Raw genomic sequence first — 13731 nt, 5'->3', positions numbered from 1 at the left:
ATCCATCTTGTCTGTCTGTCTGCTCTCCCTCCATCCTTTCATCCCTTCATCTATATAGGTTAACACATTATCACCTCCATCCCTGCCCCGCTCGCCCCCTCCCTCCCCTCTTGGCCCCCCAACTGGGCTCCTAATTTTATTAAGGCCCTGCCTGCCCCTATTCTTGCCTTCCCCACAATGGAAGATTTGTCTCCAAAGATCAATCCCGCTTTTGGGGGGGGGGGGAATGGCAAGAGCTGCCCCCCTTTCTGGGGAGGAAGGCTGGTCTCCTGCAATGTTATTATTTCAACCCTTTCCCATAAGAAAAGGAGAGAGCCTCTGGGTCCATTCTCCTTGCCACAGGGCCTTAAGCAAATGCCCTTTGAGGACAGCCCTAAACAGAAAGGAAGACATTGGGTTTTGGAGAGAGCCAGACATTCTGGGGGAAACTGTCCAGATTCTTCTATTCCTTAACTAGAATCACTGCGTACGGATAAAACAGGGCTTAAAACCACATTATTTTGGACGTCGGAACATTAAGAGGGGATAAAAACCCTAAAAAAGGGACCAGATCCCATCTGGTCTTGGAAGCTAAGCAGGGTCAGCCCTGGATAGGCCTTGGATGGGATCGGACCAGGTGCTGGAGGCTCTAATTCAGAGGAAGAGAACTAGCAATAACAACCCTGACCTAGAAAGCCACATAAAATTCGTAAGTTAGAAGCCTGGTTCCATCTCGAATCACATATTTCCATTGCATTTATTTGTTTGTTTGTTTGTTTATTTATTTCCCCACGCAAATAAAAATAAACCAACATGACAGGCCATATTAAGGATCGTAAACAATGCGCAGAGAGAGAGAGAGAAAAGAACACGATTTTGAGGTTTTTCTACCTAATGCAACAAATACGAAATACAGGATTGCACGCCGCCGCGAGAAAAGCGAAGCACGGCCATCGATGCCAAATTTCCCTTTATTAAAAACAAAGTTTCCCGCTCTTCTGGGCTCGGAGCTAAGAAGCAAGTGCCAGCTAAAACAGCAGAATCGCGAAACCTTATTTGGTAGAAGGAGACGCGACGGGGACAGCGAGGAAACGGCGTACGGCGTTCCTCCCACGGCTAAGAAATCTGGAATAAATTATGCAAAGTAAAAAAAATGCATTTGCATAATTTATACAAACTTGGACATCGACCCCCTCCAACCCCAAAAACCCCGGGAGGGCATCGTATTTGGAAATCCACACATTATTCTCTAATGACTCTTTTGAGATCATTTCGAGGGTCAGATGCTTTCGGACACGCTTTGGTTCAGACAGCCAACCCTCCCTTTGGGCTGCATCTGGGGATGATGGGACTTATAGTGAAAGAGATTTGGAAAGTGTGAGCAGATGCAGGTTAGTCCCTTGAAGCAAAGAGACGTCCAGCTGCCAAAGTTTCCATGAAGTTTGAACCCGTTTTGTTAATGGTGTTATTTCCTTACAGAACATGCTGAAAATCGACGACAAAAAGTAGCACATAGTTTCTTTGCTCCATAGAATCGGACCTATAGTAGTCGGCCTTCCAAGTCCGCGGACTTGAGACGCGGAGGGGCGACCGCCATTAACGTCAATGCGTGAGTTTTGGAACCGCGAGTTCGAGGGCCAACTGTATTTTGTTTTAATTCTACCGTCCCAAGTTACCTTCGTAAATTAAAACGAGGAACATAAAGATCTCTTTCTCTGATAGTAGAGTTTCTTGCTACATCTTTCCCAGGATGGTAAAATGGGCCTTTTTGGACTGCAACTCCCATCCTCTTCCCCCTTTCGTTGTGAAGGCTAGGCCTGATGGGAACTGTGCCCCAAATATATTCTCCCGAAACTAAGCATGAAACTAAAATCTAGCATCTCTTTCTTCTGTGTGCCCCAATCTTCCCTGTTTGGCATCGAAACAAATCCCGTAATCTCCGTCGGGCACAAATCCCCTTCTTATTTAATTATTTTCCATGCGTTATCTATTTTAAAAATCCTTTCGGCTGCGCAATTTCCCTTCCTGACAATAGGCCTCCAAAGGGAATAAATCGACATACGACAAAGGAACGAGTCTCCGCATAAAGCCCTAATAATAAATAGTAACAGTAGTAGTAGTAGTAAGAATACACTGTGATCAATATCCTAGAAGAAGTACAAAATGGCAACGGCACGGATGAACCGACCCGTCCGCCGCATTATCAACCAACGCCGCACGGCTTTGACCAAACTCTCTCTCTCGCGTCCTGACTGCAAACGCGTCCCACCAAACGCCAATCCTTCTGTACTAAAAACAATGCCACACACACAAGCGCACCGGCGCAAAAGAGAGTCTCGGAGGAAGGAGGAAATTGCAAAATATGTGACAATGAAGCCAATGCCTCAAGGGCGATGAGAGCCGAGCCGTCGGGAAGAGGCCAGGGAAAACCATGCGGAGGATCTTTGGGGAAACCCCAAAAACGAGACCAACAAAAATAGGAAGGGCACAGAACGGAGTCCGGTTGCCCGGCTGGCGTTTCAAACTGGGCACTCCGCAAATCCGAATATTGTACCACCCGTCCCACTTGTTTATACCATCAACCGTCAACGTACAATGGGAGAAAACTCGGGGAAAGGAAGCAAATGCTTCAGGGAAGGAACTGAAAGGAAAGTCTCTCTTTCACACACAAATGCACAACATGCACATGTTTATATATACATATATCAGCACAGTACCTTTGTCGCCAAGGATGCCGTCGATGCTGTGCTTGGCCTTCTTTTCGTTGTCGTCCTCTTTCTTCTCGCAATCCTCGTCTTCCTCTTTCTTCCCGAACTTGATTCGGAGCACGCGGCTAATCGAACTCACTAAACCTCAGACAGTCAAAGACAGAAGAGGAAAATATAAGCTGGTTTGGAAGGAGGACAGGTGAAAAAAGCAACAGATAGGCCAAAAGTAATAGGAGAAAAAGAGGGTGAACGACATGTCCCCTCTTGCAACCGAGAAGCAACCTTTGGCGTCTTTGCTTGGATGCCATCATTGATCAAACTCCACTACAAGAGTTAACCAAACTCTACTACTTTCCTCCTATTCACAAGAGAGAGGAATGGTATAGCCCTGAAGACGTCACCGAACTGCAACTCCAAGCATTCCTGGCTTTGGGTTTTGCTAGCTAAGGCTGCTGGGAGTTGTAGTCCGCCAACATCTGGAGGGTCACAAGAGTCTTACCCAAACATAACTGAAGGAACCGGCCCACTTTGGGGGGGGGGGGAGTCAAATGTTGCAGATACACATTTGCCCAACCAGTCTCAGGTTGGGAGAATGTGTAACAGGGAATGCCTCTTTTCCTACCAGTTTTTTCCCCATCTGCATACTTTCTGAGTAATCATATTAAAGGTGATATATATAAAAACGTATTTTCTGCCTCATGTACATCTGTGTCATAGGATGCATCTTTCCAGAAGAGACCTTCCAAGGAAGAGGCCTTCCAGAGGATGCCTCTTCTTATGCAACTTTTTGTCACCTGCATTTTTTCCCTCTCTGAGTAATAAAAATGGTACATGTGCACAAAACAAGAACGACAACCTGTTTAGGTATGCCTTTTTGGTCCGCCGAAATGATAATTAAACTCATTGTGCTAAGAGTAGCAAAACCGATAGAGTGTCTTGAAGAGTAACCAATTTATTATGGAACATACATTTTTTTGTGATGAGGGCATTACCTCTCCAATTGATAATTCTGCATCCTCCCTAAATTTCTATCATTGCAGAGTATTCATCAGCATCAGAAACCCTGATGAAGAAAATTCTAGACACATGCACATCTTTGCTGTTTGTGACTTTGTTGTTGTGTGCTTTCAAGTCTTTTCTTACTTAGGACAACCCAACACCGCTTTGGCTGTTGTTTCTGGTCAATTCTGTGCAAAAACAATTTGTTTATTGTGCGTTTTTCGCACAGAAAAACGTTTTCTCCCCAGGAATCGTCATGTTTTATCGGGGTATGCAAAAAATTCACATCATCTGTACCAGAAACTTTCTTTCTGCGTGGAAAAAATGCAGTTTTCCGTGCAAAATTTGCACATTGTTTTTTTGTTTTGTTTCCCAGAATCAGTCCAAAATTGCAAAAACTCTTTGGATAGGTCACAGTTTTTGAGGACTTTCTCACGTCGGGGAGAAATACGGTGACTCTATTTGTGTGGGAACAAAGTTCGTACAGATTTGCAAGCTGAGAAGGCAGATCAAATCAACCAGCTCTTAGCAGCTTGTTCCTCTGAGTCCTTACTTCTTTCTCACTGTTTCTGGGCCCGTTGCCTTCCTTCCTCCTATTACCACCTCCTACTACGTTGGTGCAATTCCCTCAGTGTAGTAATGCGACCAAATTCCAGGTAGGATAATCGGAAAGTCTAACCGGGGAGTGTCTCTCTCACTCCGCCCAAATCAAAACCACACATCCGCTCTATCTTGATGTTTAATCTTAATCCCAAAATTTGCGCCGCACCATAAACCAACACACCCTGAAGGACCTTCTAGAGAAAGGAAGGAAGGAGTTCGGGGCAGCAAAGGTCCGCTAAAACTCAGAAACTCCATCCTATCTCCTCCATACTTTGTGGATCAGAACAGGACTGCTTCCTACTGAATGAGCCTTTGCTTTCCAAACAACTCATGTTTGCTAGAAAGCCACCTCTTCGGTTTCCCGGTTGTGCAACTCGATCTGTTGCTTCATGTAATTGCATGCTAAGTCCTGTCGTCTTTTATGGTGATGACATCCAAGTAAACACGCTTAGGCAACAAGGCCTGCTTCAATCTGGAGCACAGGCTCCCATTTATTCAACTCGGTTAGGACAGATCCTACGCCTATTATTTCAGCTTTAAAGGGGAAAGGGAAAATAACCTTGGCTTCAGGCTTTGTCTACATGGTTCAGAATACTCTGGGAGCATTCAGAAACGGAGCTTCCTCGACATCTCTTCCATTACCTGGCAATCCTATTGCAATGTCAAGCAGTTGTTGGCATGTGTGCCCCACTGTGCCACCTGGCATGGCAGCAAATCATTCCCTTTGAGGTCAATATAAGGTGCCCAGTTTCCATCGCATGGCTGGTCACCTTGTTCTGGCCTGAGAAAGAATGATGCGCAGATGTGGAAGATGGCACACTGGGAAGCATTGTAAACAACCTTCCCACATACATTGCAATGAAAGGCTTAGAAAGTCCTGAGAAGACCCAGAGCAATACACTTGTCCCTCCACATTTGCGGCTTTGACTTTTGCGGCTTTGATTGTTCACTGATCTTATTAATATGTTCTCTCTAGGAATATCGAGGTCCTCCAGCGCAACTCTATGGTCAACTTTAACCAAAAGTTGCAATGACTAGAGATTCCTAGAGAGGATACTCCACTAGGCTTTTGTAGGTCCTCCAGAGCAATGCTATGGTCAATGTCTGGTAGCTGTTGACCACAGAGTGGCACTGGAGGACTTAAGAGATTCCTAGAGGGAACACTCCACTAGGCCTTTCTAGCTTCTCCGGTGCAATTCTATGGTCAGTGTCCGGCGGTTGTTGACCACAGAGTTGCAGTGGAGGACCTAGAGATTCCTAGAGAGGTGTCCTCTAAGGTAAAAACATAGTGGTGGTGTTATTTGTGGTTTGTCCACATTCATGGGGAACCTGTGAGCCTAACCCCAGCGAATGTGGAGGGATGTGTGTGTAATATATATGCATTCATTATAAAGGGGGGAGGTTAAACCTGATGCACCAAAACCAGTATTTGGGCTGTGCATCATCTGGAGGACAAGGGGAGGACATTTTATTCAGACAGGGACACTGAAGGCAAACATACACTTGAGAACAATACCAATTTATCAATTGCTATTGTTGTTGGGTGCAGACTTTGGGAAAAGATGTAGGTTTTTGGAGAATATGCAGGCTTTGGATTTCACAGAATACTTCTCTGGGGAACCCAAAGGCTATGTAGATAACAAGCCTCCCCTCCATAAATCCCTTGAGGGTTTCAATGCCTCTGGCCAAGTTTCCTTCTCACCTGAAGGGACAGTGCTGCGGTCACAATGGCCGTCCTTCAGAAGACGGTCCCGGATCTCCCAGCTAAACATCCCAGGGTTTTCTCGCTTGTACTCCTCAATTTTCTTCTCCACGTCCGGAGTGGCAACCTGCTTTTGGGGTCAAGGCATGGAAGGAAGAGGAACACAAAATCCACTTTAAATTTGCATTTGTATTTTGCAGGAATTTGGAGACAGGAACTGCTCCATAAGAACTTGCAGAAAGCTCTACAACACACACACACACACACACACACCACACCACACACACACTTTTTTATTCTAGGGCTGGGGAAGGGTCTCCAAAAAACCCAAACAAGCCTCATTGGAAGGTGCCCATTTTAAAAGGTCTTAAAGGTGCCAGTTTTAAAGGCCCTCCAAAGGAACCTCATAGAAAGGCGCAAAGGTTCTCCAAAGGAAGCCCATTGAAAGGTGCCAATGTTTAAGGGTCTCCAAAAAAACCCATTTAAAGGTCTCCAAAAGAACCCATTAAAGGTAAATTCAAAGGGTCTCCAAGAGGCCCCGTTTAGTTGAAATGGTTTCCCAAGGAACCCTATTAAAAGTACAAAGTTAAAAGAACCCTTTTAAAGGCACACTTTTTTAGGATCTTCAAGGAACTCCCATTTCAAGGAGCAGATTTTGCAGGGCTCCAAATGAAGACGGAATGACTTGAAGGCACACAAAAACAACAAACAAAACAAAGAAGCTGTGTTGGCTAGATATCATGGGACAAACATCACCCCAAATCCACAAAACAGGATCCCTTGCTTGGGTCAACCAAATAATAATAATAATAATATAAAATAATAATAAGGTAGTGGAACTTGGAAAGCTTGTGACTCAAAGGACATTTGGAGTGGCACCAAAAAGTTCTCTTGACTTGGGAAGAGGCACCAAATAACAACAACAAGAGAAGAATAAATAGTGCACCGCCCAAATCTACAATAGGGATCCCTTGCTTGGGCCAACTAAATAATAATAAGATTAAGAATAAGAAAAGTAAAGAAAAGCTAGTCCAGCATCCACCCCAAATCCACAAAACAGGGGTCCCTTGCTTGGGCCAACCAAAAGAGAAAAACAAGAAGAACAAGACAACCAGTGGACTTGGAAAGCTTGCAATACATTGCCCATTTGGAGTGGCCACCAAAAGGTCTCCTTGATTTGGAAGGCACGAAATAATAATCATCATCATCATCATCATCATCAACTAGTGGAACTTGGGAAGCTTGGACCCATTGCCCATTCTGGGTGCACCAAAGATTCTCCTCGATTTGGGAGAGCTTTGGATGTGACCAGATCTGGAGAAGAAGACCCCCTTGCAGCCAGCCAGGCAGGGCTTGTGTTCTGGGTCTCCTGGGAGCCTGTGCCCGGTGGGTGCCCCTCTCCGGACTCACCCTGGGCTTGCTGCCCCCGATGGCCCCCGGTCGGATGGAGCCGGTCTCCTGGTAGCGGCAGAGGATCTTGGAGACGCAGCCGTGGGAGACCGGAGCTGGGGAGATGACGCAGGGCCGGATGCCATGGTGGCCATCTCCACGATCTTGTGGCGGATGTGTGTTGGGCAGGGGGGCGCCCGTTGATGAAACCCCCCCAGCTGGTTACCCGGCCCTGGCCCAGAGGGGTCGACACTGCAGGGAAGGAGGAGCACAACCACAAAGACCATGCAACACTCCACTCTCTCTTTGGCTACTTTTACGCACGCCCTTTGGGGCCCCTTCCACCAGGGCAAGGGTCTGGGGGCTTCGTGACACAACTGCACACTTCTTTGGGCCATCCTCTGCCCCTGGTTCAATGCAATCCCCCTTGAACACCGAGGCACACTTTGAAACTCATCCCACAACTGGTGCGCAATTTCTTTTGGAAAACATTCTGCTCCCCACTTTGCAGACTTTGTGGCACCCTTTGGGGACCCTTGGGATCTGTCCCACAGTTTTAGGGGGTTATTATTCCGCAGCTAATTTGATCCCCACTTTTACACACCCTTGCCACACCTGTGCACACTTGTGAGACCCATCCCCCACTTTCCCGGCGTTTTTGGAAATGGTTCTGCCAGGCTGCCCAGGGCGAGATTGGACTCCACTCTGGCTGCATTTGGGCGCCCTTGGAGACTTACTCCACAACCATGTTTTTGCCCATGGGAAGGTCTGATGCCCACTTTTAGACACTCGTGATGCATTTGTGCACACGTTTAGACTTCGATTCAATCCCCATTTGTGCACACTGCCTTGTACACTTACATTATCCTGCCATTTCCGAACTCGCTTTGCAAGGCTAGATTTTGATCCCCATTTGGACACATTCTGGCTGCATTTGTGCACACTTTTCGATCTATTCCACAATTGTACACAATTGTAACCTTGTGCCCAAGATTCAGCTCTGAGCCCACCTTTGTGTCTGCACTGCGTGCACACTTCTAGGCATTTTCCACAACTGCAGCCACCTTTGAAACCCTTCTGCACTTTGCCCACCCCTTGTTTTTTGGGTTCGCCAGGGGAGACCCCACTAATAATAAAATAATGTTTCATTGGGGGAAGAGGGAGCCTAGTTGAACCCAATGGAGTTCAATGAGGGCATCATGGATGGAGTGAATGGAGAAATCTATGGGTTCCAGGAGGAACGGCATGGAGTTCAATAAGGAAACCCAATGGGGGTCAATGAGGAAATCATGGATAGAGCTCAATGAGGAAACTCAATGGAGGTCAGTGAGGAATTGTAATGGATCTCAATAAGGAATTCTAATAAATTCAATAGAGTTCATGAGGAAATCACTGATGGAATTCAAAGAGGAAACTCAATGAAGAAATCATGGATGGAACTCAATGAGGAAACGCAATGGACTCTATGGGGAAATCCTATCAAAGAGGCTTGTGCCTTGGTGAGAAATGAGGGGAGAAGATCTCCCCCGAAAAGTACATATCATGAGAGGTAGTATTGGGGTTTCTCCCCTGAAAGAGGAGTGCGGCGGAAGAATCCTTTCCCTGCGACTTTTGGATGCCGATGGATCCTTACCTCCCGAAATACCTTGCGATAAACCAGAGAAGGGGCATTTACTCGGGAGTAGGCCTCCCTTGAAAAGATATTTTTCCATGTATATATATATATATATTCCATATAATGCATCTCCTGGGGTAGTCCAGCTGCTCCAGCTGTTTGCATCTGACTTACAAAGCAAGGGACTATTTCAAATGGGAGACTGGAAAAAAGGGGGGGGTCCTATTTGGAGGGGGTCTTGGAACGCTTTGGGGGGGAATAGGAAGAAGCATATATATTCTTCTTCCTATCTTTGCAAAATTTTTGCTTTGCAAAACTTGAGACAAACTTCCACTGAGTCGGAGGAGAAGTTTTTGGGGTTTGAAATGCAAAGCGTTTTAAAAGCAAAAGGGGATGGAAAGCCTTTGGAAGATGTTAAAAAAAAAGGGGGGGATTTTGAGAAAGCCATTTAAGATCTGGATTTTTGAATCTAGAGAGGAATTGGTTTCCTTTCCAGGAATGCCAATGAAAATTTGGGACTGGCTTTCTTTTGTTCCTCTCCTTTCGTTGGAGAGAGCAAAACCAACCCAAATCCCCCTTTTCTCCCTCGTTTTCTGAAGGCATTTGGGGTTTCTCCGTTTTCTCTCTCTTGTTTTCGTTTCCTTTTGCGCATCTAAAGGGGCCTGATCCAGTTCTCTAAAGGATGCAGAAGTCCATAATAATCATAGTAATAATAATAATGGTAATAAGATGATGACAATAAAATAACAATAATAGTGATGATACGATGATAAAATAATAATGGTATAATGAATAAGAATAATGGCTAATAATGATGATACGGATGATAAAAAAATAACGATAACAATAATGATGATATGATCATGATGGCAAAATAATATGATGATAAAATGATACATGATACCAATAATGGTATATGAGGATGCTGACAGTGATATAATGATAATGATGATGAAATAATAATATAATGATAATGATGACAACAAAATATAATTAAACAATAAGCTAAGAGTGGCAACATGATGTGATGATGATGATGATGATGGAATTGAGATGATGATGATAAAAATAATGATGAGTAATGAGATGATGGTAAAATAACATCAACAATGGTAAAAATAACATAACAATAATGGTAATAAGTGGTGATAATGGTGATGTAAAAATAAAGAGAATGGTACATGATGAGGGTGGTGATGACAATAGTAATGATACCCATGATGAGGATGATGAGGATGATGGTGCTGAACGCATCCCAATGGCTCCCAATGGGGCTGCTCTGAAGTCGCGGAGGAAGGGAAGGGGAGAAGGGGGTCCAGAGAGAGCCTTCCTCCTCCTTGGCCTCATTATGGCTCCTCACGGAAGGCAAACATTTGGGGAATCCCTTGATCCGGCTTCCTCGGCCCTCGAGAGCCACTCCAGCCCCAAAGGGGACCGCTTTCCCCCACTTGAGCACGAAAGCCTTGGAAGATGAAGATGAGCACCACAATGATGAAGAAGAAGTAGATGAGCATCATTAGCATCACCTCCTCCGCCTCCTCTTCTTCCTAGCGCTATATCATCATCATCATCATCATCATCATCATCATCATCATCACTGCCTTCTTCTTCATCTTATTATTATTACTATTCCTATATCATCATCACCATCATCACCATCACCTTCGTTGTCTTCTTATTACTATTACTATATCACCATCATGACTTTGTTCTTCTTCTTATGACTACTGCTATATCATTATCACCATCACATTATTATTATTATTATTATTATTATTATTATTATTATTATATCACCACCACCACCTTGTTCTTCTTATTATTATTACTACTGCTGCTATATCAACATTATCACCATCTTCTTCTTCTTATTATTATTACTATATTGTCGTCATCATCACCACCTTCTTCTTTTTCTTACTATTTCTATACTTCCTATTATTACTATTGCTATACCATCCACATCATCTTATTATTACCACTGCATTATTATTACTATTGTTATTTAATTGTTATCATCATCATCACCGTGTTGTTGTTATTGTTGTTGCTATTATTATTATTATTATTATCATTGCATTATCATTACCACTACTACATTATTATTATCACCATCACCACATTATTTTTATTACTATTATTACATCATTATCACTCTTACTATACCGTGATCGTTACCTTTTTATTATTACCATTGCTATCGCTGTTGTCGTCGTCACATTCATCATCATCACCACCACCTTTTTATTATCATCATTACTTTCCTTGCATTATCGTTACTATTACTCCATTTTCATCATCACATTATTTTTAGTACTACTGTTCCATTATTATCACTATTGCTATATTATCCTTATCATCATCATCACTATATTTTTATTTATTTAATTATTTATTTATCCTGCCTTTCTCTCAAAGTGGAAGTACTACCTCTACTATATTATTATTATTATTATCATTATCATTATCATTATCATTATCATTATCATAATCCTTCAAAAAAAGAAATGAAAACTGATTTTTCTAGCAGACTTTGGGCAACTCTGGTCCATTCCTTAAGGAATTAATTTGAATTAATTGCTTCTCCTATAGTTAATTTTCCTCTCCATTGCTGTCTTACTAGCGAGTCTTGATTTAACTCCTTTTAATGTTTCCTCTCTCTTATTTATACATATAAATATGTCAATCTTCCCCTTAAGGAAATGTCTATGCATATGGATAAAAATTAGAGGGAGAGAAATTGGAAAGGTAATAAATCAAAATTCATTCTCCTTTGGTTCTAAAAGGAACTGGAGGGAGCAAAGGAAAGGGTCCAAAGGAAAAGGTCCCAAAGGGAGAAATTTGGGGGATTGGGGGATTTGGGGCGATATTTCGTCTGAAGAAGAGGAAAGAGAGAACAAAAGTCGGGAGGACTCTTTTTCTGAGCGAAATCCTAAAGAGTTTGGTGAGGAGTGAACTTTTTGTCTTCCTCTTTCGGGGACGGAAAAGGAAATTGCATTTATTCTCAGTTAAACTCTCCTTGTCTGCTTCCCTTCTGCAAATAAAACAAATAAATAAGAAATAAAAATATGGAGATATACTGTGTGTGTGTGTGTGTGTGTGTGTGTATATATATATATATATTGGAGGGGAAGATTTAGTCAAAATGGAAGGAATGCTCTGGAAGGAAAGTTCAGAGCAACTCAGAAGAAAAGGAAGAGAAAAAGGAATAGTGGAGAGAAGAGCAAAAATGGAGAAGTAGCAGCCTTCATTTTTTTTAGTTTAATTTTATTTTAACGAATTAATGAATTAACTCCCCTATTTTGGGTTTTCCCCCCCAAAGGCTTACCTTCCAAAGGGAATCCGGTTCGTGGGTAATTCTGTCCTGGGGCTGGGCGCATCATCCTTGGTACAGTCCCAGGGAGAGCGGCCATGCTCCAGTACACACCACTGATGGCAAGGAAGGAGGGAAGGAGGGAAAGAAAGAAAGAAAGAAAGAAGAGAAGCAAAAAAAGAAAGAAAGAAAGAGGGAAGTACGGAAGGAAGGAGAGACGGAAAGAAGGAAAGAAAAGGAAAGGAGGAAAGAAGGGAGGAAGGAGAAACAAAAATAAAGAAGGAAGGAAGGACGGAAGGAGAGACAAAAAGAAGGAAAGGAGAGATGAAAGGAAGGAAAGAAGGAGAGAGAGAGATGACAACAAAAAAGAAAAGAAGGGAGGAAGGAGAAACTAAAATAAAGAAGGAAAGAAGGAAGGAAGGAAGGAAGGAAGGAAGGAAGGAGAGACAAAAATAAAGAAGGTAAAAAAGAAGGAAGGGTGGAAGGAAGGAAGGAGAGATGAAAATATGGAAAGGAAGACGGAAGGATGGAAGGAGAGATGGAAAAAAGAAGGGAGGGAGGGAGGACAAAAGGAAGGAAAGGAAGAAGGATGGAAGGAAAGAGAGATGAAAATAATGAAAGGAAGATGGAAGGAAGGATGGAAGGAAAGAGAGATCAAAATGGAGAAGGAAGGACGGAAGGAAATTAGGAAGGCAGGAAGGAGAGATGAAAATAATGAAGGGAAGAAGGAAGGAAGGGAAGGAGGGGTGGAAGGTGTCTGGGGTGCAAGGCAGGCAGGCAAGGAGACCAAAAAGCCCAGTCCCGACTTTTCCTCCCAAAGGGCAGAGAGTTGGAGAATGAAAGAGTGAGAAGGAAAGAAAGAAAGAGTGAGAAAGAGAAAGCTAGGGAGGGAGAGAGGGAGGGTATGGAGGCCAAGAGCCCCTCCTCAGCCTCCTCTCCCTCTTGGCCAAAGTCTCCCCCTGATGTCCCCCTCCCCAAAATGCACCCCCTTTTGGGGGGGGGTGTTAAAGGAGTCTGTGGAGCAGAGGAGAGGAGAGCTGCGCCTTGGAGGAGTGTGCTGCGGAGTGTGAGGCGTCTGGAGGCAGGCTTGGCCTTCTTGAGCCCAGGATTGGAGAGCCAAGGGGGGCTTGGGATGGGCCTCCTCCCCTTGTCCCCCTTCCTCCTCCTTCCCCCTTTTATTATTTTATTCCATGGCCCTCTCTTGCTGCTTTTCTCTTTTGGAAAGAGGGAGAGAAGAAGAGGAGGAGGAGGAGGAGGAGGAGGAGGAGGGTTCCCCCTTTGGAGAGCATTTTTGCTCCTTTTTGGAAGTTGGAGAGGCGTAGGACTTTGGGCTGCGAACAGAGGGACCTTCTCCCCCTTTGCTCTCCTAAGCATCCTTTTTTATTCCTCAGCAAGGAAAGGGAGACTTATATTATAGGCCTCG

General features: G+C 43.9%; 1 protein-coding gene across 1 annotated transcript in view; it reads right to left on the bottom strand.

Moving 5' to 3' along the window:
• The window catches only part of PAX7 (paired box 7), a 107903-nt gene extending 95413 nt beyond the window's left edge, over positions 1–12490 (bottom strand). The window contains 6 exon segments of the mRNA XM_042477992.1: positions 2697–2825; positions 5992–6121; positions 7402–7532; positions 7535–7571; positions 7574–7632; positions 12324–12490. Coding sequence (XP_042333926.1) covers positions 2697–2825; positions 5992–6121; positions 7402–7532; positions 7535–7571; positions 7574–7632; positions 12324–12408 — 571 coding nt within the window. The 5' untranslated portion in view covers positions 12409–12490.
• Between the last annotated feature and the right edge of the window lie 1241 nt (positions 12491–13731).

Source organism: Sceloporus undulatus, chromosome 7, assembly GCF_019175285.1.
Source record: "Sceloporus undulatus isolate JIND9_A2432 ecotype Alabama chromosome 7, SceUnd_v1.1, whole genome shotgun sequence".
Taxonomy (NCBI): domain Eukaryota; kingdom Metazoa; phylum Chordata; class Lepidosauria; order Squamata; family Phrynosomatidae; genus Sceloporus; species Sceloporus undulatus.
Note: the sequence above shows the minus strand (reverse complement) of the source record. Positions and strands in the feature narration are given on the sequence as shown.